General features: G+C 47.7%; 1 protein-coding gene across 2 annotated transcripts; it reads right to left on the bottom strand.

The window, feature by feature from the left end:
* Positions 1 to 1,500: 1,500 nt before the first annotated feature.
* snx13 (sorting nexin 13) lies at positions 1,501 to 23,475 on the bottom strand. 2 transcript variants are annotated; one of them, XM_048994341.1, is made up of 26 exons: positions 23,293 to 23,475; positions 18,089 to 18,201; positions 17,813 to 17,915; positions 17,421 to 17,510; positions 16,174 to 16,295; positions 15,908 to 16,029; positions 14,879 to 14,983; positions 14,479 to 14,567; positions 13,936 to 14,019; positions 13,614 to 13,752; positions 13,370 to 13,458; positions 13,043 to 13,142; positions 12,753 to 12,946; positions 12,339 to 12,443; positions 12,066 to 12,198; positions 10,916 to 10,953; positions 10,550 to 10,619; positions 9,959 to 10,101; positions 9,717 to 9,824; positions 8,351 to 8,461; positions 7,584 to 7,745; positions 6,000 to 6,071; positions 5,191 to 5,336; positions 4,903 to 4,971; positions 4,698 to 4,810; positions 1,501 to 4,179 (listed from the first exon to the last, which is right to left on the bottom strand). In XM_048994341.1, exons 1-26 carry the CDS (start codon positions 23,302 to 23,304, stop codon positions 3,947 to 3,949), a joined length of 2,865 nt encoding a protein of 954 aa, XP_048850298.1. In that variant the 5' UTR covers positions 23,305 to 23,475; the 3' UTR covers positions 1,501 to 3,946. The 2 variants fall into 2 exon arrangements, with proteins under 2 accessions (XP_048850298.1, XP_048850299.1); XM_048994342.1 differs by lacking the exon at positions 23,293 to 23,475 and adding an exon at positions 19,190 to 21,772.
* Positions 23,476 to 23,906: the final 431 nt, after the last annotated feature.

The raw sequence follows: 23,906 nt of genomic DNA on the forward strand, positions 1-23,906 counted from the left end.
TTTTTCCACACGTGTGAATTTTCTTCTAGAATACCAGCGTATCCTGCGGGCGAGCATTGCATGTCTTAGTGTCTCTCTTTTTGTTTTACCTGTCTTCACAAGTGATTGTTATCCTTAAGCGTCTGAGGTGCATTTTATGCCATACCGCAAGATATTGTTGTCTACAAAGACTCCAGTGTGTATGAGTAGGAAACAGGTTATGAACAGATATTATTGGGCTACTGGGTGACACGTTGCTTGGCAGCCTGCCAAGTTGAACTGGTTGCTTTGATGTGTTAGATCAGAATTTGGTGAGGTCTGATCAACAAAGCGACACACGTTGTTGGCGGGTGAGATACGGAAATTAAATGAACAGTCCACAAAAACATGATCAGTGGTCAGTGATGCGGGCAACGTGAAACGTGAACGTGAAAACCGGCCACCGTAGTGCGCTGGAGCACATCTGCCCTCCTTGCCGTGGGTGTGTGTATGTGTGTGTGTGTATCGCAGCTTCGTGGATGTTAACTGTCCCACACAGCAGCTGACTAGGGTGGGGGGCATGCATAACATAATGCCTGTTCTGCTCGCCCGCCCGCCGGCCGGGAGGACTGAGCTCTGCTGGAAAACGCAAGCGGTGTGATTCACACCCAAGACGGAGCTCTAGGATTCCGCAGATCACATGCATTGCAAACCAGTAGGCTACTGTCACTTTGGAGTGGTGGTACTTTCACTAAAATTGTATAATAGGCATTTAATGGATATCACTTTCAAATTAAATTCAGTTATATTGGAAAGATCAAACACGCAATATTTTGATTTGGTAATTAAAACAGCGATAGAAAAAAAGTTTTCAAATTCTTACAATTTTCCAGTATAAATCTATTTACCAGTGTAGGAGTCTATGACGACCAGAGATAGACATGATTTTTTGAAAGGAAACAAAATACTAAATACCGACCGTGGGTTCGAAACCTTCTATTTAGTGCTTTTTCGGAACTGAAATTTCGACACCGAGGGCGATAAAGCCAAGTGACCTTTTAATCGAGCTGAAGGTACTTCACACCTTCGGTGACACCAGCTAGGTTGTGTACAAGGCGTGACAATTGCAGGCCAGCGACAGTCGCAAAGGACATCGGGGACCTGCATAAAACACTCAAACATAGTAAAAGCAACAAGAAAGGGAGTCAGGGTGATGAATGGTGAGGATCAAGAATGAGAAGAGAAGTGTTACCAGAGAGCTCTGACCGTGGGCTTAAAAAATACACACAGATCAGTCAGACACACAAAACTAAAGTAGTATTTATACTGGAGAAGTCCCAGAATGGCCGTTCCAGCGAGGGATATTTCTGATGTTCCCTCTGCAAATAAATCAGTTCAGGATAAATTCCTGGGAGTCAAGGCAGGGGCACAACATCCATTTCACCAATTTCCCAGGACGCCTGATCTTTCAAAGTATGTAATCACTGCAACAACAGGGGGAAAATGACCTAAAATAGTGATTAAAAGGCACAGCCATTTAAATAGAGTTAACATTTTATTAGTGTTATGTTGACTTCAGCTGCTCAAATGAACAATTTATTAGCATAATGCAAACACACTCTAAATGGCTTTTAGAGTTCTTTTTTCAGTCTATTAAAAATTATCATGACATTCTGACTTTATCCATTAAAGAAAAATAAGAAAATAGAATTGACAGTACATTTAGGCACACTGTTGACACATTGTAAGCTGATATGCATATAACTCATGATCATAGATTCATATGTACAGGGCGACTTAAAAAGCTCTGTATCATGGGGAGGAGGGGAGGGGGACAAAAAGAAAATGCAGGTGCATATATTCCATGGGGGGGGGGGGGACACCTTTACTTACTCTCCCAGAGTGCAAGTACAAGGTCTAGAAGGACAAGTGCAGCCTGCTAAACTCATTAGCTACAGACGCCGCATAATTGAAAGACTATTACAAGTGGGCCAAGCCAGGTCAGATGGAGCAAGTAAGCTTCAGGAAATCTTGGGCCAGCCGATGTTGCGGCAGCGCCCTCCGAAGGTCGGCCCTTTGAGTGACATCTGTCCCTCATTTTGGCTGTGTTTAACCAGACAACTGAAATGCTGTCGCTCCATGTCACTAACGAAGCGCTCTTCGTTATACAAAATCACGCAGCGTTTAAAGACTCTTTCCACCGCAGGACACCAGGGGCCCACTGTCACCTGGGTTTCATAATAAACCTTAGTGTGCAAGTCAGGGGCCTGTATCGCCCCTTCTGTCACGGTTTGCAGATACGACCGGATATATCGTGCAGCGCATCCACATTACCTCCGCGTATATGCGGCTGTGCCGACAAAACACAGGGGGGGGGGCTCTGCCATGTGCTCCTACAGTCCTGCTTGCTGATGAAAGCCATGCTTAGCTGAACAGTGCCTATCGTCAACGAACGTTAGACTACGGAGGAGTGGAAAAAAGAGAGACTTATAAAACAAGTCCTTAAATAAAATGATAAAACGACAGAATGTGAGCTGAGTGCATGGGTCATCTTTTCAGCTTCTCTCAACATTTCAGTACAATAACGGCTTTCAATATACAGTTTCTCAAATACACATGCATTAAAGAAAAATATTGCACAAAATTACATATTCTATGACGTGATGATTAAGTCTGGATATCTTTCAGAAATCAATTATAATCCTATAAATGCAGCTAGTCAACTGCCAGGGAGTCCATTGCTACCACTCCTCTGTTGGTCGTTTGTTAAATATTAAGGCTGATTCTCTATCATACAGTGGCACAGTTTTCTGACTTGAGAGGGTTGCATTTTAGTGCTACACATTTCTAAAATTAAGAAAAAAAAAAAGTTTTAAAAAAACAAACAAAAAAAAAAACCCAACATATGCAGTCTTCACAAAGGAGCGCGCTTGCGTGTGTTTAAACTAGACGGTCCTTGGAGAGCCTTTTGTTCTAGACCGTGCGCCTTGCCGTGCTCCATTCAAACGGACACAGGGGCTGCCAGCCTGGACAGACAGACAATCAAAACGGTCTCACAGTCGCCTCTCTTTTAAATCCACGCCCCTGGAAAGGGCCCAAAATGAGCAGCTGTGTGCATTTTGCCCAATGTGTGATGCACGGAGGAGGAGGAGGAGGAGCCCCAGCCACCGCTTGGTCCAATGGGGGGAGGAGGATCTGGGGGGAGGAGGAGCTTCACAGATGGGGGTGCAAACTCTGAAGACGGTGACTTTCCCTGTCGGCTCACCCCCCCCGAGGAGAAAGAAGAAAAAAGAAGAAAAAAAAACACCCTACAAAGCACTAAAGAACGTCGCACTGTCACCTCGCCAGCCATTATTTTTCTCGTCGCGAACTCTTCATGTACTACAAGTTGCCGAAGCACAATCTAAGTTGCGTCTAAGACCGAAGACCTCTAGCCTTCAGCTTGTATCCCCGCCTCAAAGCCGAGGGGATCGCATCAAACACCTCTGCTACCGCCTCATTCCTCGAGCTCCTTAAAAAGTACACAGTATCTGTGTATGGTGCATGTTGATGATGAAAAACGCTCTGCTCGGGCATCTCAACGCGGATTCCATATGGGAGGAATCCCTCATTCTTACAATCTTTAAAATGATAATAAAACTGAAATAAGTACTGGATGCCGTTCATGTGTGTCAAGCACCACGACGTCTCTCAGTGGTGTGCTTAGCATGTTTAGTGTTCAATACTTCTTCATAGGGATAAAACTATTTCTATGCTACAACCACATTGGTATAGTGCCCGCAACTAAGTGATGGGGCAAGTGGGAGGGGAGGGGGGGCTGGGCGGTGTAAGTCCACACACGGTCTGCAAAGCTGATTTTCAAATGCCCAACCCCCCCCCCCCACCCCATCTCCCATGTCGCCAAAGCTTTGACCTGTCGATGACCAGGAGCTGGCACCCCCGTGCTACAGAGCAGGTGATGGCAGTAGTGGGGGCGGGGGGGGGGGTGTCACCTCTTCTGTGCCGTCTTGAGTCTCTTGGAGTATTTGAGCGTGCGCTCGGAGCGGGAATAGAGCTTGACGAAGAGCTCTGGGAACTTGTACTGGGGGAACATGGTCTCCAGAAAGCCCTCCAGAGACACGTAGACCAGGCGCCGGTTCAGCTCCTGGTGCTGGAACATCTCGAAGACCCGCAGGATGCCTTTGCGCGTGGTGTCAGCCCCGATGATGTGCTTCAGCTCGTCTGTGCCCACGGCGAGAAACAAGAACCGTGGCAGTGAGGAATTATGGGTATGACGACAAAAAAACAAAAAAAACACACCGCGAACCCGGCTGCATGTGGGATTACTGGGCGTAGCCATTTGTGGCCTGGTTTAAACTGAACAGGAACCGAGAATACATCACGCTGGTCTCGGGTTAAACCAGCTGATACAGGATAATCCCACCAGGTTTTGGTTTCCAGACTCATTTCTCACATTATTAGTGTTAAGGAACCTCAAACTGAGTAAAATGTGTTGCTTTCCGTTCGGCGTTTTATTCGTTTGGGCTATTTCATTTTGGGTTTTTTGTCTGTAACTACATGCAGTATAATATAATCTAGCTATAAGATGCATGATCTCACATTGTGACACAAACAAAAAGTAATGGACCTTCTCCAAGCAAAGGTCATGAGTTCTGGAGCTGATTACAGATGTGCCTCCCCTGTCTCCCCCTCCCTCCCCACCTTATCTCGCTGCACTCGCGCGTCCGCAGCGCCCCCACCTGGCATAATTCCCAGCAGGCTGGTTTTGGCGGCCACTCGTGTCCTCATGCGGATGTTCTTGTCCCTCCGCGGCGGAGTCTCCGCCAGGATCCCGTTGGGCCAGTATGAGTCTCTGCGAGGGCCCAGAAACATGCATAAGTACCACCAGCCGGCGACCCGGCTCGCGAACTGGCTCCGGAACGCGAGCGGCAGGCTACGACTTGCCTAAATCGCTTCACGTAGTCGGCCACCTGCTCTGGGGATGTCATGAAATCTACGTGATCCACGATTTTCCTGGAGGACAAAAGGGGGGCGGATGCAGAGGTTTAATAAGTTAAATACAAATACTTACTGATCTTAAACAAGTGACAGGTGTGCCGACAGGGTGTGACAGCAGTCAACACGACCCTGTATATGTGTGCGAGCAGCTCCCCGGAGGTGTGAGTGCGGCCACCCGCTGCCGTCCCGGGCGTCCCCAGCGTCCCCGCCCGGGTGCCCACTGTGCCCCCTTACCTATTGATGGTGTCCCCGTAGGTGGCACGGATGAGCTGCTGCAGCAGGTTCTTGATGTTCCTCCTCAGCCACTGATTCCTCTCCTTCAGGTCGAAAACCTCGTCCATCAGCAGTAGCATCACACGCAGAGGAATATTGTCGTCCACCTATGGGGGGGGGGTCAAAGGTCACCTCCGGTCACTCCCTTTACGGTGTACACCAAGAACAATTCAGAACAATGCATCTGTGGGGAATCAAGTTCCCCAGAAACTAGTTAAGAAATGAAAATTGTTCTGTGGGACATTCTGGAGAAGAGAAACAAGGGAATTACCAAAGAGACGGACAATTACATTATTTAGACCAGACAAACCTTACAGGCACCTGACTGAAGACTTTGAGGTGACAAGGAAAAATGTTAAGCAGAGACACTGTAGTGAATTTATGACAAATCTGGTTCTGATCTTCTTCAAAGATGGTTCTCTGACCCTGCCAGCCCTGCACTTGGAATACGCAGAACGCAGGTGCGATGGGCGGTCATGTGTCCACATTTACAGCTTTGGCTTCATTTAGGAAGAACTGATTCAGCATTTTTTATATAAAAATACATAAATAAAACATTATCAGTAATAATAAACAAAATTAAATGACTATTTAAAAGGAAAAAGTAGTGGGGGTAGAGGTGACTACAAAGGCTCTGAACTTTCCGGGAATTGAAATTACCCCAACCCTCCCCTTTCTGATCATGGTACTGTCCTGTTACACATATGACCTTTCCCCATGATGAAGCAGACTGACCCACAGCAGAAGGGAAATGGGGGTGGCTAACTCACATTGTCGTCCAGTTGGGCTGAGATGCGGAAGTGTTCGGGGTCGATGTCTGACTTTGCCATCAAAGGCGGCACCTGTGGACAGGGGGAGATGCAGAAAACCCCGAATGAGCATCACAGCCCTAACAAGCGGGCCGACTTGCCCTCGCGTCAACCCCAAAATAGGCTCTTCCACTATACAGCTGAAATGAAGACAAGCTTATGAAAAGACTATTTTAAAATCCGTGTGTCGATCCTGTTTTTAAATTTATTCGAAACTCAGAACTTTTCAGGCCAGTAAAGAATGCGATTTTTTTTTTTTACTGGTGGACTTTGAAAGTGAAACTGGGAAGGAGGGAGAATCACACTTTCCTTTTTGAAAATCTCCTTGAGGAAGTGTTATATTCAGAGAAACAGACACAGAAAAGTGACATTCTAACATCACACAGAATAATGTGTGAAAACTTCAAGCTCCCTCCTCACACACAGATTTTGGTCCCTGTCTACACTGGAATTATAACACTGGAACCAAAATCCATTGTTGCACATTCTGTCCCTTCTATTTCATTACCCATGTATTTTTAACTGCATGTTTATCTATGCCCATGGTTCAGTATGTGTTTAAAAACATTTATTAGTTACCGTTTCTTGCACTATGCCCAAAGAAATCTCAGGGTGTGACACATGCATCATCTAGCTGAAGGTGACGCATTTTTGACTTTTGAGCGAATGTCACCAAATCTGAGCGCATCAAACCAAATATGTGAAGAGTGGCTCTCGTTCACTTCTCAGTAAAACAGCATAAACCCACAAGTGCTTACAGTTCAAGCTGAGCATGACAGCCAGCGTCACGAACCATTTCACACATTCAGCAAGAAAGCCGTTGCATGACAACCCGCCTTCGCTGGGCCGGAGTCCACGGCGAGACTCCCACAGCGGTGTGTATCTATTACACACTCGTACGCACATTTTAATGTATGTATATCACTTCACTGAAATGTTACACTGCACCTTAATTACAGTGGGCCAATGTACTCAACAGAAGACCATATGGAGGAAGTTAGCATCAATGCCTAGACGTCCAAGAAGGGAGAATCATCCCTAGTTCATACTTTACTTTCAGGCTGCAGATGGCTGTGCACACGGCAGCTTGTGTTAATGCTGCATTTGGCCGTGGATACGGATGGTCACGGTCAGTGTCTGCATACAGCAGTCATACTCCACCAGACCAGCAGAGGGCAGACGTACAAGCACAAATTCAAGCAATGCAGTGAAATGGGCTTTTTAAAATATCTTGTGCCTTGGTATGTCTGGACAGTATGAAAAATTAGATCCGCAGGTACCCACCAACCTTCCTCATACATCCGCTCACAACAGCTATTCCTTCTCTCCCCTTCCGCCCCCTGCTGGAAATGCCTAACTATGCACACGGTTTCCATTTGACATAAAAATCTGGGCTACACACATACTGACCACAGTAGTCTGCAGGCAAAATCTATGTCACGTCCCCTCGTCCGCAACCGGAAGCGCACATAGAAAAGTGAAGTATGAATTGGCTTTCAGATGCCGCCCCCCCCAATCCCTCCCGGCTGGTGGCTATTTCCTCACCTTGAATATGGACTGCCTGATGTCCTGGCCGAGCCTCTCGGACATGCGGCCCATGTTGTCAGACACTTTGGTCATGCCCTCCGCCAGGCTGTCGGGCAGAGACTTCACGGCGTTGGAGACGTTGCGCATGGAGCTACGCAGCGGGTTCACAAAGACGTCCATCTGGGCAAGGAGGACGCGGTCATTCGCCCCGTCACACGCGAATACTTTCCAGACACCCGCTAACGTACAGTTACACATGTGATAAACACAAGATACTGGCTTGGAGATCTACGTACTGTTAGCCAATCAGCAGGCCCCCTTGCCAACAGAGATGCATTAATGACGCCCAGCTGGCTCTTATTAGATTGATTACCCTGTTAGGAGTAAGATGGGCCAACTATGTAGCTGCAGAGGGAAATGGGAGGATTTAAGGAGCTTGAGGTGAGCTAAGTTACAGGTAGTAGTCAGTCACCACTGATTCCTCTTCAGCCTTCTCTGTTTCCATGGTTTTTTTTAACTGTCGTTTCCATTTAAAGGGGCCTTGTTTTATATATAAATAAATTCCTTTCTTTCGATTATCATGTGACCCACGTCACAGAGGTCTAACTCATAAATTCCCAGAACACAAGCAAGCGATAACTGGCAAAGCTTAGACTAGCCAGGAAAGATGTAAAACATTTAGCCCCAGACAAAACGTCGAACGGACTGTGGGCACCTCCGCAACATCCTGAAGAAACAAATGAGAAAAATCCTGATTTTAAATGAACAGTAGGTGGCGCTCATACCTTTCGCGCAAACTCCCCCTTGCCCTTGCTATAGGCCTTGTTTTCCAGGAAGTCGTTCACATATGGCGTGAGGGTTGGGCACGCCTTCACCATCTCTGGGTTCAGCAACAGCTACAAGCATGAATAGCGCATGGCCTCAGTGACCTTTCACCTGGCACGTGTGCACCACACCCCAATCACATGACCTGTCTGCACAGCCCAAGGGTGAGAGACTCGACTTCAGGACAAAAGCGTCTTTACTCCGTCCGTGACACTTTTCATACGAGGAGAGATCACTGCCGGAAAACCAGGACAGAAAACCTCCCTTATGGAGTAGAATTTCCAGAACTTTAAAAAATAAAATTAACGAAGAACATCCTTATTAATGTATTGAACAGAATATGCAAATAGCAGAATTTTAAAAAGCCCCAAACACACTGCAGTGGAATATTTTGACAGAATTAGCACGGTATGACAAGGGAGATGTTTTAAATGAGGAGTATTTTACTGAACAGACTGTTGCTGATGCCATCACACAGAAAGTTCCGGAAGCCACGGACGGGGTCTTATTTAAAGGCTGCAGTAAATAAGCAGACAGGCTTCACACCGCAGCATGAAAAGCCACAGGTGACACTGGAGCAGAGCAAACGCCGGAGGCACACGCCCTCCTAATGCGCGACCAGCCTAACGCTCCTGCTAATCTCTCCCCGGCGAGCGTAGTCGCCACCTATGGACGGCTCCGCTTTTACGAGTAATTAGGGGATCCCTCTAGCTGACACTTCAGTGACAAAAGCTGCGAGACTCGTTAGCGTGTCCCGAGGGACCGTTTGGAGCATCACCGAAGCCGGGAAGAAACGCAGAAATGCTGTCTAGCAGGATGCAGGGCAGATGTGCTCCAGACAGCCAGGCAGAAGCATCCGAGCGTCGACCTTCACCACGTCTGACACAAGTATGTCAAGTTTGACCAGCTCTGCTTTTACCAGCCGGCGAGTAGCGGTGGGGGGGGGGGGGTCTCTGACTGACACTCCCGGCTTCGTGTGCAGTACAACACGCTGTTAGGTACACAAAGCATCGGTACCGGGACAAGGGCAACATGCTGCATGAGGCATGGCCTTTAAAAACAAATCCACCGTGGCTGAATGCCGACTCTGCATTTGCAGAAAGCAGCGGACAATTGAAAAAAACAAATAGCATCAGACAGTCTTTGGAGCAACTGGGGGATAAGAGCCTCACTCAAGGGCCGAACGGTAAAATCACTCTGTCAACCCTGGGATTTGAACCAGCAACCTTCTGAACACAGTCACAATGTCCTAATCTGCAGAGTCTCACACCCCCCCTCCCCTTACTCCTTATTGCCCTTAGCACGTAAGCAAACAGCGCCCCCCACCTGGAGGTAGGCATTGAGGTCCTTCTTCCTCTTCTCCAAGAAGTCCCTGTCCATGTTGTTGAAGGTCTTCTTTCCTGGAAGCTTCAGGATGGCTGAGAGGTTTGTGAACTATGGGGGACACGACACATACATGCACACACACACGCACACGCACACACGCACACACACACAGAGGCTGCTTTGTAAAACCCTTCAGCGAGGATCCGTCGTCTGACCAAGCTGCTCTCTCCAGGATCACCCACCTGCTCGGTGATGCGCATGTGGAAGTCGTGAAAGTCGCTATAGCGACGATAGGTCTTCCAGCTGTCCTCGCTCCCGTCCAGATTCTTCCGGAACACAGTGATAGCGTACAGAGCGTAGGTCTTCCCGTGGTCGTTACACACGCCTGCCACGGGAAGTTGGTTTAAAAAAGTATCAGGTACTAAAGCTAGCAGAGGGAAAAGTGAGAGAAAGGGGTGCGGGGGGGGGGGGGGGCAGCCAAGCATATGGTGGTAGGAGGTGGCAGGCAGGAAAGGAGGGATGGGATCATGAGAGAAGGAAAAACAGAATAAAAAAGTAAAGTGATGAAATGATGGGATCTCAGACGACAAGAGGCCCCTGGCGAATGAGGGGGCAGAGTGGCGTTCAGGAAAGGGGGGCAGGAGGTGGGAATAGAGCGATGGGAATGATACAAATCCCAGGGTAAAAACACACCCCAAAAACACCTCCCCCGAAATATCTACAAGAAAAGTGCAATTATCAACTTTCTAAAAAACAAGCCAGAGTTCTGGCACAGGTATTTATTTTGATGGCCATCTGGTTATATCATCACGTCTGGGATCCGCTGTACGTACCGGTGTCGGAGATGAACGCGTGCAGCTGGAAAACCTCCTCGGAGCTCGCGGATGAGAGGTCGTCCAAAGACTGAAAGCGACGGAGATGGAGAGGATCGGAGTGAGACGGCCGATTTCATCGTGCCTCTGGCCTGCGTTTCCCCCCTCCGTTTAGATTTTACCCCGCGTCCTCCCCACCCAGGTAAACAATTCACCTCAGAACAGGTGGGCTTACAAAAAAGTCTTACACCCCCCCCCGAGGAAACGAGATCTACCCCTGAACTCTGACAGAGGGCGTACTTGTCTATATGAGCATTTGCCATTATCCTACTTTTCAGACCACGGATCCTGAAACATTTAAAGTTCGGATGGCGAGACGACACCTACCAAGTTTATGCTACCCGTCGGAGAGCCGTTGAACGATTCTGTGGGAAGAATAGAGATGAAATAAATGAAGAGGAAGGCCATGAATATAACAGACATTTCAGAAAAGGATATGCTCCCCAACTATGGGGGGGGGATACACAAGTCGAACACAGGCAAGACAGACGCCGCTTGGAATCTGTCAGACGCAGGCAGCACCGATAGCTAATCAGCGGACTATGCACCTGAAGCCCCGAATTAGGGCCCCGACTGTCACCGGATGGGGGACAGAAGGGGGGGCGGGGGTGCAGCGGCTGAGGCAGAGGTGACATTTCACAGCCGTGGGTCACCGCAGGAATGCGAAAGGCAAACAGCTGGAGGGCCGGCATGAAAGTGAGACCGGCGCACTGTAAATCCTGCCTCCTGAAGCTGAAACTTCCTCTGCCAGCCTGTTTACTTCAGTCCTCCAACCATAACGTGTTTATCATTAAGATAACGCTTTAATACTGTGCTACTCCTGCCTCGGGGCCTAGGTACAGGTTAAATAAATATAGACACAAGTGTCTCGTATAAGTTTCAGGTTAAATTCCCGTCTCCTACAGCAAGAAAACATGTAGCGGGCTGCTGATCTAGGACATTTTCCTCTGTTAGAATCATCCCGATTGTCACCGGCTTGAAGCTGAGCTGCAGGCTCCTGCGGGTGCAGCCGCCGCCCCCCCGATGGGGATGCAGACATGTTGCGACAGCGGGTTACGCACACCGCTAAGTTCTCTGCATTTCTGGGAAGCGGATCTTGCATGCAACAGACATGTAACCGCACGCACACACGCATGGGAAAATTAAAATAAAAGCAAGTGACACACTCGACAGGGCAATGACAGGGATGCGGAGTTTGTTGCAGGTTCCAGTTATGGGTGGAGCGAGGTGCTTAACCAGTAATGCCCCAGTAAAAACATCCAGCTGGATTAATGCATCTGCTAAGCAGCTAAACAAAAGCTAGAGGACTGGTGTGTAATATATGTGAAAATCTTCTTTAGTGACTATTCAGCATCTGTTCAGTAGAGGGCGCAGATCGAATCGCCGTGTCGCTAACAAGCAAAGCGTCAGCCTCCCCCCTCCCCTACCGGGCCCTCCCCCCACCCCTACCGGGCCCTCCCCCCACCCTCCTGCTCACCTCCCTCCCCATCGTCGGAGCCTCGGAAGCTGGGCTCCTTCAGCATGTCCAGCTCGGCCAGCATGCGCACGTACAGGGGGTGCTGCCGGAAGGTCGGATAGAAGCGCTCGTCGCGAAGCATCGTGTCGTATACCTGGGGAACAGGAAGGGCGCCCCCATCAGAAGGGTGCCAACCCCACCCACATCACGACTTCATAGTGACACGAACAGTGATGCTACACGAACATATAACACAGAATTATAAATCCGGGCTGGCGGACAGGGGTGATGTACCCTTCTCTGGATGTCGTCAAATATCTCCGGCGTGGGGTCCTCAAGGTTCAGCTTTTCTGCCAGCTTGGCCACTAGCGCCTCATCCACCTGAACTCTGGGGGAGGCCTGGGAACAACCACAAGCTATCTGAGCACATCCTGGTTTGGCCCCGCCCCATCTGGCCCCGCCCCATCTGGCCCCGCCCCATCTGGCCCCGCCCCATCTGGCCCTTCACTTATGGGTGCCAGCTTTTTAAAAATCCTCAGCGGCACATCTCGTACTTCTGCTGTGCAAGAGGATGAACAATGACAGCACTTTCAAAGGGAAACTACTGGACACCATTTCATCCCATAAACTCTTAATGCCAAGGCAATGCTCAACAGCTAATTTTTGAAGGAAGGAGTGCCACTGTGGGGACGACAAAGAGGCACTCACCTTCTCAGAGAGGTACTGCTCGTATACCCCTAGGGCGGCGGCCTTGAGCAGCCCCTTGGTCTGGCTGCCCTGCTTGCGGCCGTCTCTCTGCCAGCTCTGCATGGCCTCCAGTTGCTGCTGAGCCGTTACCCGGTAGCCCTCCACCGTCAGCCAGAAGAACAGATCCGCTTGGCCGCCCATCTTCTGCATGTAGTCTGGGATTTGGGGTTGGGGGCAAGGTAAGGCAGGCTGTTGATGGGGGAATCCGTGCCCATCAGTCTGTCACTGGGGAGCAGACAGACAGCACTTACCCATGAAAAACTGCAGCGCGATGTTGTGCACCAAGATGTGCTCCAGAGGTATGATGCAGAGTTTCCCAAAGTTGGCGGCCAGCTTCAGGGCATCTACTTCCTGTCAGGGAAGGATGGAGGCAGATGTGGCTCAGCGCACAGGAACAAGGTCACTGGATTATTCCACATCACAAATACGCAATGATCAACCGGTGCCGTAAGCGGTCAGAATACAGTCAATACGATACAAGACTCCCACCAGTGGGGGGCGCCAGCAGGAGCCAGCAGGAGCCGGAGGCTACCAAAAACATTAGGAAATGTACCATAGAATATTTCGGTTTTCCTTACCTTGCCAGACTGCAGCCTCTGAATTCTGGTTTCACAGACTTTTTTCACAAAGAGTAAACTATTTATCTGATTCTTTATCATATTTATATCTACAAAAGGATGGAGAAAGAGAGAGAGAAAGAGAGAGAGAAAAGCATTACTTTTGTTGCACATAAATGTATGAGAATAGAGGTACATGGCTAAAGAGAGCTTCTATGGGAACTAATTAAATAGGTTACTTTTAACAGTCAGGACACCCCCCTACCGTCTCCGGCGGTGTCCAGCGAGCGGAGGTACTGCAGCTCCTCCATGGCCTTGTCCTTCACCGCCTCGAGCTCGGGCGGCTTGTCCGTCAGCTTCAGGACAGTCATGAAGGCCTCGTAGTTGGAGCTTGAGTCACGAATCTGCAGTCCACAACCAGCAGTTAGCCCACTGGGGGTATTGTGATATTTCATAGCATTTAGCATAAAAAAGTTATGCGTGAGTCTGAATACGGCAGGGGGCTTTTCCATGTCAGGTGCTGAGCTGCAATACTGCCCGCTGATTACACACAATACCAAAATCAGAAGAGACTACAGGTCACTTACCATCCATATAACAAACTGATTAATATAATCTGGGTCACTCAGCTGATTGATCAATGGCAGTAGAACACCCTTTGCAAGAATTTCCTGTTGGGGGAGGAGAAACACTCTAGTCACACCTGCCTCTTCAGGAATTAAAACGGCCTTCATCGTGCCTGGAATTTCACACTTGACCCTCCCTGACCAACTAGGAACACAAACACTGCAGATCTAACTACCTTCAGACAATTCAAATACCTCAGACTCAATACATGCTGAACTTTATACTAATAACAGCTGAATAGAGAACTGATAAGATGTGGCTAATATTTCATAGTAAAACAACCAATGAAAATTGGGCGCACTGCCTCTTTAAATGCAAGACCACACCCCTCTTCAGAACTTCCTTTGGTTCCTGTTGCCAGAATATGAATGTATCGTAGAGACATAAGTCACTCAGGGTGGGGTGGGGGGGTGGGGGGTCATACCAGTAGCTGTGTTACACGTGGCACCCTGTACACAATCCCCACTTCCTCCAATAAATATTCACCAACGATCCAGACTCACCCTGAGGAAGTATCGCATGTTCTTGTTGTGGAAGTCTCCTGGAGGTAGTAACAAGTACAGCAGCACCTCGCACAAGTCCCTCAGAAAGCCTGTGATGAAGAAGCAGCATCGGCATGGTTAGCGACTGCAACGGCACAATGCAAACTACACACAAACAAGGGCAGCAGCCAAAACGAAACAGCCCTTTGCGGCACCCAGGCCCCAGCCCCACCTCACTCAGCAGAGCATATCCTACAACAAATAGTCGGGGCCCACATCACGAAGCAAGTGCAAGAAAGCAAATTCTACCAGTTTGTTGGGTTTAACGGATAAATCTATAGAACTGAATGGGACACAAGGGCCATGAGAGAGCAGAAAGAAGCGAAACCAAGGGGCACCAAGCCTGGAGATGGAGACACACCTTCTTCATCCTTGGGAGCGGTGCAGACAATATCTCGGCAGATCTTCCTCTCCAACTCCACCTCCGCCTCAAAAAATGAATCCAGCAACTCCTCGGGGGCATCTCCTGCAACAGTGCCAATGTGTGGGACTGGTGGCCAAGCTCTACGTCAACGTGGTTTTCAATGGCCAATTCTAATGGCGCTTCTCCACTGCCACCAAGAACTGGGCCTCGCCCATGGCGGGTACCCGTGCTGAGATGGCCTTTCTTACTAGCAGGGCCAACAAGGTGATTAAATGGCGCAGGCTGCATCGCCACCATCTAACTGGTTGAAATGCATGGAGACACCGATGACCAGTGTCAATATGTATATTGATTATCTAAAGGAAAAAAGGGGATATTCTATACATTATTAGTTGTATCATATTTTGTGACATACTGGTGCATTCCCAATAACTTGGAACATCTTCTTACTTATAAAGTACTATTGAACGGCCGAATGGAATGGATTTGTAAAGCTAATGCTAATTCTGCTAGCTCGGCATATAGTAAATCGTACACCACGTGAACAGTGAACAAGAGTCTCTTCGGTTTTACGTCACTGTCATTCTCCGAACCCAGCAACTCCTTCACTGCGCTGCACTGCAGCTGTGGAAAATCAAGGTGAGCTAGAATTACAGTGTAACTGGTCTATCTTTTTGTGGTGCAGCTCAGGTACGGCCTGGTTCCTGTATGCCAGTGGAAAAGCACCATATCTCGCCCTTCCATGCACGCAAGCATCCGTGATATTCACTGAAAAACAAACAACTACTGTTCCATCTGAATCTTTGAGGTCTGAATAACCATCAGCGCTTCAGGCGTCAGCTGTATGCCATCCGCGCCCCAACAGAATTTCCTTTCCAGGAAACAGTACGAGTAAGATGAGTTTAACTGGAAGGATAAACATGACCCATCAACTACAGGGCAATTACACAACACTGCAGCATAGGAATAAACGTGCCCAGTGCACTGCTTCAGCAAGCAGAGGCCAGCGTCCTGCGGCACTCTTACGCTGTTGGGAGTCCTCTTTCTCATTCAGCCTCTCTTGGGCCATCCGGAAGACCCGCAGGTGTGTGGCAAAATCATCCACCAGTCTGGTGGTGAAGTACGGTTGCCAGTCCACTTCCTTCGACCTGTCGAGAGGGGAGGGGTCGGTTGTTTTTTACCCCGGGTAAAAAAAAAAAAAAAAAAAAAACGGCAGCTCGTTTCGCAACGACAACAGGCTGGTGCTTGCATGAGAAGCCTGTTACGCAACAGTGGGCTTGATGGCGGTGTACCTCGTGGAAAACTGGACGAGAGCGTTTTGAACAGTCTGCCTGATTTCCAGCAAGAAGGATTCATCATCGCTTAGGGTGTAGTACCAATACTGGATGTAGTCCCTCAGCGCAAACTGAATAACCTTTAAAAGACAAGGCGATGATTTAAACCGAGAATGAAAATGTCGGTCTATCGTAATACAAACATGACTATTCAGAATCACCACAGTGACACAAGCAAACGTTCCGGAAACAGGCGAAGACCGTAAAGAAATGACAGGCACACCTCTACATGATTACAGAACTATATAATCAGATAAGCATACGCAAATAATTTTGGATTTAACGAGTTGTATCGATTTGGCGCAGGCTTCCTCTGACAGAGCAGAAGGAACATGGGTCACTGTGCCTGATGTCTGTACTGCGCACAGGGAGGGAGCTCTGGGGATGAGTGACATCACCGCGAGGCTGCAGAGCATTACTGTTCTGTCAGGGCATCAGATGCGTAGTCATAACGGCGGGCAGCGTGGGAGAGACATGGGAAACCTTTAGGGTGCTACACCATTCCCACGACAGACGGTGATTTGAGTGTGACACACCAACGGACACAAACAGACTTAAGTTTTATATGCTAGCAAATGCACGAACAGAAATGCGCATGACTGTCTAAACAGGCATCCAGGGGCAGTGTGACAGGCCGGTGTATCCCGGTTCAGTGAAACCCCTTCCCACAATACATTGCAGGCCATGCTGTATACACTACAGCAACAGTCCGGGTGATTCTCCAGGTCCACTGTGAACCCTGCATCAGTCAGACATGGTCTTCACCACGAACAGCGGTTAGGAAGGTGCCAAGTCACCAAATCGGATTGATAAGCGGCCATCACGTTGGTCATGCGCGATAGTCCTTGTTGGGTGTTTTTTGCATCTGTGAATACTGTCTCGCTGCGGTCACCGTGGTCGCAGAGTATTTTTAACTGTGCACGTCCTGAACTGCGGTTAAATCAGGAAGCCAGAGTGCTCTCTCAGCAGAATTAAAAAATGGGGCAAAATATCCCAGGAAGAAAAGTCGCCATCAGCAATCCGAAATGAGAGAGACGCTGCGTCAGTAAGACATCAGACGTGGCTAGAAATGGCGAAACGGCGACGCTGTATTCGGGGGTTTCGTGGTTCGCCTGCTGACCTGCGGCCGCGTCCGAAAATAAACACTCGAGAGAGACTTTTACAGAACATGAAATCAGACCAGAAGACCTGCGTGAAGCTCTTACCTGCTGCAAAGGCTCATCGATAAAGCTGGAACCTGTCAGTCGTCTGTCTATCTTGATCGGCTTGGATTCAAGTTTCATTTCGTCCAACGTCTTGGGATCGGCGACATTTGGGACAAGAAGCATGGGAAGAAACAGACCAATGAGCAGCTGTGTAATACTGGCAAACAGGAAATGCCAATGCATACTGCTGCCCTACACTCTCACGTTAACCGAGTTTGCCAGCTGTCAATCACAAACCAAGTTAACCCCTTTTCAAATTGGTCGGTCACACTGTTGCCACTGGGTTACATCTGCATGGGAATCTTACCCCTCTTGGAATCCTAATTTCTACCATTTTGTCTGTCCGCCCCTGGCAGACCATGTGCCCGATCCTCTCGCAGAACAGAGCCTACCTTGGGAACGCCGGTCGCCGTGGCCGGAAGGTAGGAGTGCTCGCATTTCTCCAAGTGTTTCTCCGAGCTCGTCTTCCCGAATAAAAGCGTGACGGCGAAGCCTCTGTGGAAACCAGGCGTGGCAGAACATCACCAGTCAGCCATCGAGTCAGAATCACACACGGTCTCTTACAGACAGACACGTAATGTTTCGGAGGGAAAAACAAACTAACAAAAAAAAAAAAAGCGGATTTTTCTTGCTTGTCTGACACAGTGGAGCTCGAGTTGTCGACTCACCCGCCAAGGAAGCAGAAGACATAAAAAGCAAAGTAAAATATCGCAAAGGGTCCAAACGTGATGAGGAAGAGCAGCACTCCGAGAGCTCCCCATCCCCACATGGACAGGCTGGCCTGAAACACACAGGCACACAGACAGACAGACAAACACGCAAGACAGACAGACAGGCCATCACTTTTTATTCACTTTTCACTGCATCATCTAGTCATCAATGACCCATACTCTGCTGCCACAGTGTCATGATTAACACACTAAATTCACTTCTAATTAGTTTTCCCAATCAGATTCAGCACACTGTAACCCACATTACGTTGGGTGTCCCACACCACACTGTAACCCACATTACGTTGGGTGTCCCACCTCTGCCAGTTAAACTCTAGACGACCCACAGAGGAGGAGCGGCAGCAAGACGCAAAGCGCACGCTCAGCATTTACATTTACCACATAGCACCAGGTCTGCTGGACGAGCAGAATGCAGCATCTACACGCCCTCTAATGAAGCACAAAAATCACGCATATAATCGACAGTTATTTATCCAGTTTGGTCATTTATAGCAGAGCGGTCAAGATTCACACGTTTAAAAAGGAGCAAGCTTTTGCGCTACAGATTCCAAAAGAAAAAAAAAAACAACAAAAAAATAAATAAAAATCCAAGAGTGTACAGAGGTACCAGGACCACATGACAAAGAGCCCAAATAAGAGTTTACGCCCCGTGTATGATGAGTGCGACCGCGATGAGGTGTGTTCTCGAGTCCCCCCCCGAATGACGGAGGGCAGCGTCTGGGCTGCGCTTAGGGATGTACGGGCTCACATTCATAGGCTTCCTGTTATCCTGTTATTGTCCCATCAGGAAACCACGCTGGACACGCTGCTGAAAACACTGCACCGGCAAAAAAAATAAATTACGGACCATTTAAACCCCTTCTGCACTAAAGTCACAAAGGACTTTCAGACTGACAGATGGCGGCGATATCGCACTACATGTATCACATATGAACAGTAGATATTATGCAATGCGCGCTGAGAAAACATGCAGAGAGACACACAAGCAAGTAGTGAGCTCTGCAGACGCGGCATGTCGGCACACGCAAACATACGCACCATTTAATCTATCTGATAACGATACGAAACAGCGCTGAGTGGCATCTCCTGCCTGATCGTGTTTGTTCATGACCTTCCCGCTACCACACCTGTACGCAGCAGCCTGTCTGACAACAGAAGGAAACTCCTGCTTTATGAATCAAAGCAACTCATTCTTAATTTAGCACTGTAAAATAACCCCCGCCTTCTCTCCTCCCACATACCGCCATATCCTACCGTGAAGACAACACCATTAAATAGCTCGTGCCTAGAAAACTTTTCAACATCCTCCAAGACACCACTTCGAGGCTTTTTTAGGTTATTTTATTAGGTTAAACATGACAGCTCACAATAAGTGAATATTCAGCCAACCAATTATCCCACATGAATAAAACTCACCATGCTGAGAAATCAATCAATCCATCTTCCAGAAGCTCTTACCCAGTACAGACTCACAGTGAGCCAATCGCAGGAAGCACAGAGCACATGACACGGGACATCCCAATTATCATAACTGTGGGGGTTATGAAAAGGAAACCCACACAACAGGGGGAAAAAATGCAATAACCCCATATGACAGAGCTGCGGACAGGAATCAAGCCCCCAGCACTGGAGGTGCGAGGCTCAGTGCTACCTGCCGAGGCACCAGGCCACCTATGGACAGAGCGAAAAGCCACGGCTGACCTTTGCCCTTCTTGATCTTATGCCAGTGTCGGCTCAGGTTCCACTGCAGAATTAAGAACAGGCATGTGCACAGAACCGCAGGGCTGCCCTATTCCACAGCAACCTACGCCATCCAAATTATTCACAATAGCGAAGCCAGTTCAGCTACATGTTTGGCTTTTGGAACTATAAACAGCAGCAAAGTTATAAATCATAAATTAAGGAACAAGTACTGGAACTTCAGTCAGTGACTCCTCATTAAAGGTATTTAACTATTATGTCACCTTACGATACTTCCTCCTACATCGGTTAGGCTTAGGGAACCAGTTCATGTCTTCACAAATAACTAAACTGAACGACTTATATTTCCTTATAATCTGTTAATTCAGGGTATTTACGTCCTTAAGACTGCAAACGTTTATCCCCTAACGCGTCACTTGTTTACAAGTCCAAAACAATGTGTGTCCACACGGGAAGAGAGGAACTGAAGCTTTCCGTCTTGTGCACTGCATCACTCAAACAAATTATAACATTCGCAGTAATAGCCCTGGAAACAGAAAGTCGGATTTTATTTATTTATTTTATTCATTATTTATAGCGCAGCTAGGTTATCAAACAAAGGCAGCACCACAATGGTGGCCTCAAATGCCGCCCTGCTGCACTTACTGGTTCAGGCATCTGGCACTGCCAGCCAACATGACGGTAACAGACGCACGCGGGTCAACATGCGTGACCGTTACTCAGATTCAGTGAGATATTCTCATTTCTAGGATCACGGGGGCAACACGCAAGATTCGCTGATAAACTGCCGTGGTTCTCTCACATTCATCACTCTTCAAGTCCTTATCTGCGCTGCAGGGCCGAATTTATCACCATGCAAAGGTCGATCTCCAGCATTTAAATGATTCCAAAACTACGCACAACACAGCACTTCGGACTATCTTTAAACTTCTGTAGCTGTACGACACCCTCGAGTCCTAAACTTTTCTTTGAGACTAAAAGTTCGACTGGAGGAAAACGCTGTGTAATAGTCCTGCATGCTAATTAAAGTATTACACTGATTATTTTGCAAATTAAGATAAGCAATTAGCAATAAAGAAATAGCACTTTTCATAGCACTAGATTAATTTATATGGTGCTAAACAGGACTTTATAGTGCAACAAAGATATTAGGACTTGGGGCATTCATACTGCATAACTCCTTACATTATGGGATGTATACTGTTTTCCGAAAAGTAAGTGATTCTGAGTGCCAAAACAAAACAAGCCGTCCATTTCAACAGATCTGAATTTCCAACGGCGGATTTACCAAAAACATACAAACAAAATGAAAACTGAAAAACCCGAGAAAAATGTATACAAAAAATGTTTTTCAATGTAGGCCCAGGTACACAGAATTCCATGGTTTTAAAACCTCGATTCCGTATGTCAGAGTTAAACAATGAGGGAAACTGGCAGATTCACTAGGTAATATATATATTTAGCACCACAACAATTACAGTGCTCACTAGTTCCATTACAAGACCTATCTGCGGCAGACACTGACATCCATAAGGCTATTCAGCAGAACACTGGAAGGTGGAAGGTCAGAAATGTGAAAGGTGTCTTTGGGGTGAAAAGTTCATCTGTGGTTTCCTCAAGGTTGTACAGGGGAAATGCTTAAATGAAGCAACTCAGCACGAGTCACTAACATACTGAATCACGGGGCTGTTTTCCTAGATAACGGCATCAGGTTTAGGGCTGCAAACTTCTGGGAATTATCCAGTTAATTCCCATATGTTCCTGTTAATTCCCATGGAATGTTTGCAACTTGGGATATTTCCGAAATTCCCCATCTTAACTTCCCATGGAATGGAAAGGGATTTACTGGAGGTTATTTACTCACACGTTAACGCCATTTCAAGTTTCAAAATAAAAAAAAGTTATAAGTGGGGTTTAATACAACTAGGTAACAAATATATACAGACATAAATACAGCTAAAAAAAAAAAAACCTCACGCACACCTGTGGTATGTGATTATTATTTAACAAAAGAAATTGATATTAAGATTAATATTACGTTTAACTTCCAACTAGAATGGGTCAACAAGTATTACTACAAATGTAGGAAAACTAAAAATTTGCAAATATGCAGTCAGGCAAATATACTACCCAGACTATTTTCCATACCAGAAAACATTCATAATTCTCCAAATTTAGATAATCAAAACCGCCACCATGCAGCAAAAAAAAATTGAGCGATTTAAACAAATCCTGATCACAGTAATTACACAAGCGGATAGGAAGCAGCCCCTGGTCACAAATATCGATCGGCTAGGCATGGATGAGGTCCCAGACAGAGAAATCAGGTAGGAGAGGCAGACTTCACACAGCGCCGGGCGGCAAGGTGACGCAGGACAGCTGAACTGTAACTGTAACCAAGGCGTTTCCGATGTTTTAAAGGGCATGGCGGGCTATACGCGGTTTTCTCTGAAGGCATAACCCGAGAAGGTACAGGTGTTTAAAAATGAATCCGGTCTGGAAGCACTGTGAGCAGGTTGTGGTGTGTCTGTAGAGGGGGGGCATCTTGTGAGGTGTGATTGGGCTCTTTATTTCTCATTTTTATTATGTGTGCGACTGGGGGTGGCGTGGCGTTACTTCACCCTTATCCTCCTGCATCGGTATGAACCCGGGACTGTGTATGGGACTAGTAGCGGGTAGCAACCGAACAACACCTATACACCGAAACCACAACCGAGCTGTTAAAATGCAAAGACGAAAAAAAGCAATAACGTTGCCTAAATTGTCCTTAAAGATAAATAAACAGACAGCATCTCCCAGTGCTCCTGTTAACTGCGTCTAACAGCCGGCTTGCTCGCTTGGGCTTCACACCCTGTCTGAAAACCTGCCCTAAATTCACTCAGTTATAATAATTATAAGATCATTTTACATCTTAGAGCCAGACAGCTACTTGTTAGGCAACTTTGTTGCCCCCCCAAACCAAACAAGGACAACAAAGTGTTTAAATAGCAAACGATGCTAGTTAACCGGTTACTTTGCATTGCAATGAAATGCATTTTTTTACCCCGATACTTAGGACAGAGACGTGAGTGTTAGAAAGACAAAACAATTATAATAAAACGACCATCTGGCTCGCACTCCTAGCTCCTTATGCAGAGCACCACCCGGGCTGGGATGTCGCCCCTAGGGCGCCTCACCTCAGTGCGTGGATACCTCGGGCTTTTCTGCCGGTCCGTAGTTACCACAGCGGTAAGGACTAAATCCGAGCATACTAGCCAAGCAGATTTATAGCATTAAGCGCCGTAATCCCGGCTCGAAGCGTGCCGCTGCCCTGCATTTACACAGGCTAGGTAGTAGCTAGCCGGCTAACCAGCTAACCCAGTGCTGTGACACTGACAGGAGAGCGCGGAAGGAAAACAAACTGAGGCGTCCCCAAAGCAGCACCCCCGCAACAGCCTTACCTCTGCGAGCATTATTAAAAACGTAGAGGCAGAGGCTACGTCCGCTAGCCCCGAGACATTGTACGGCACGGGGAGATGCTATTTTGTCGCCTAAACACTGGCGTATCTCCAGTCCCCGTATTGTGTCCGGAAAGTCGCCATGTTGAGAGCTTCACGCGCCAGCGCTCGTCTCTCACTGGTCGAAGAGACCGTCTGGCGTCATCTCACCGGTAATGACGACGCTTAAAAAAGAAAACCACCGACACGCCAGCGCAGGCGATTCCTACTGGCCCAAGCAGTCCATGTGACTGATATATACCAATCGGAGTTAAATGCGTCCGTTCTCTGCTGATTAAAAACATCGACGCCCCCCTGCCAGTCGATACATACCAGCAGGCGTCTTAAAGCAAGAGCGTTTAGATCCAAAAGCAGTGGATTATTTTGGGAGGCGACTTGTCAAAGCCACACTGACGACCTCTTTTTTCATAATACCTACTAAGTACTTTCAGTGCTTTCATTTCTAATGTATCCCCAATCCTTGCAGAGTGCTTCATTGAGGCTATAAATGTTACATTTTTATTTAATTATACCCGAAACTGTTCATTTTTCCTGAAAAATGTGCATTAGGCCTTTCC

This window comes from Brienomyrus brachyistius, chromosome 23, assembly GCF_023856365.1.
Source record: "Brienomyrus brachyistius isolate T26 chromosome 23, BBRACH_0.4, whole genome shotgun sequence".
In the NCBI taxonomy this organism is placed as follows: domain Eukaryota; kingdom Metazoa; phylum Chordata; class Actinopteri; order Osteoglossiformes; family Mormyridae; genus Brienomyrus; species Brienomyrus brachyistius.

Excerpts from the sequence above, each read along its gene's own strand:
- snx13 (XM_048994341.1), bottom strand. Across the intron at positions 10,102-10,549 it reads CGCGTTCATCTCCGACACCG|GCGTGTGTAACGACCACGGG; the intron begins GTACGTACAGCG and ends TTCCCGTGGCAG. Across the intron at positions 8,462-9,716 it reads ACCTCAATGCCTACCTCCAG|CTGTTGCTGAACCCAGAGAT; the intron begins GTGGGGGGCGCT and ends TCATGCTTGTAG.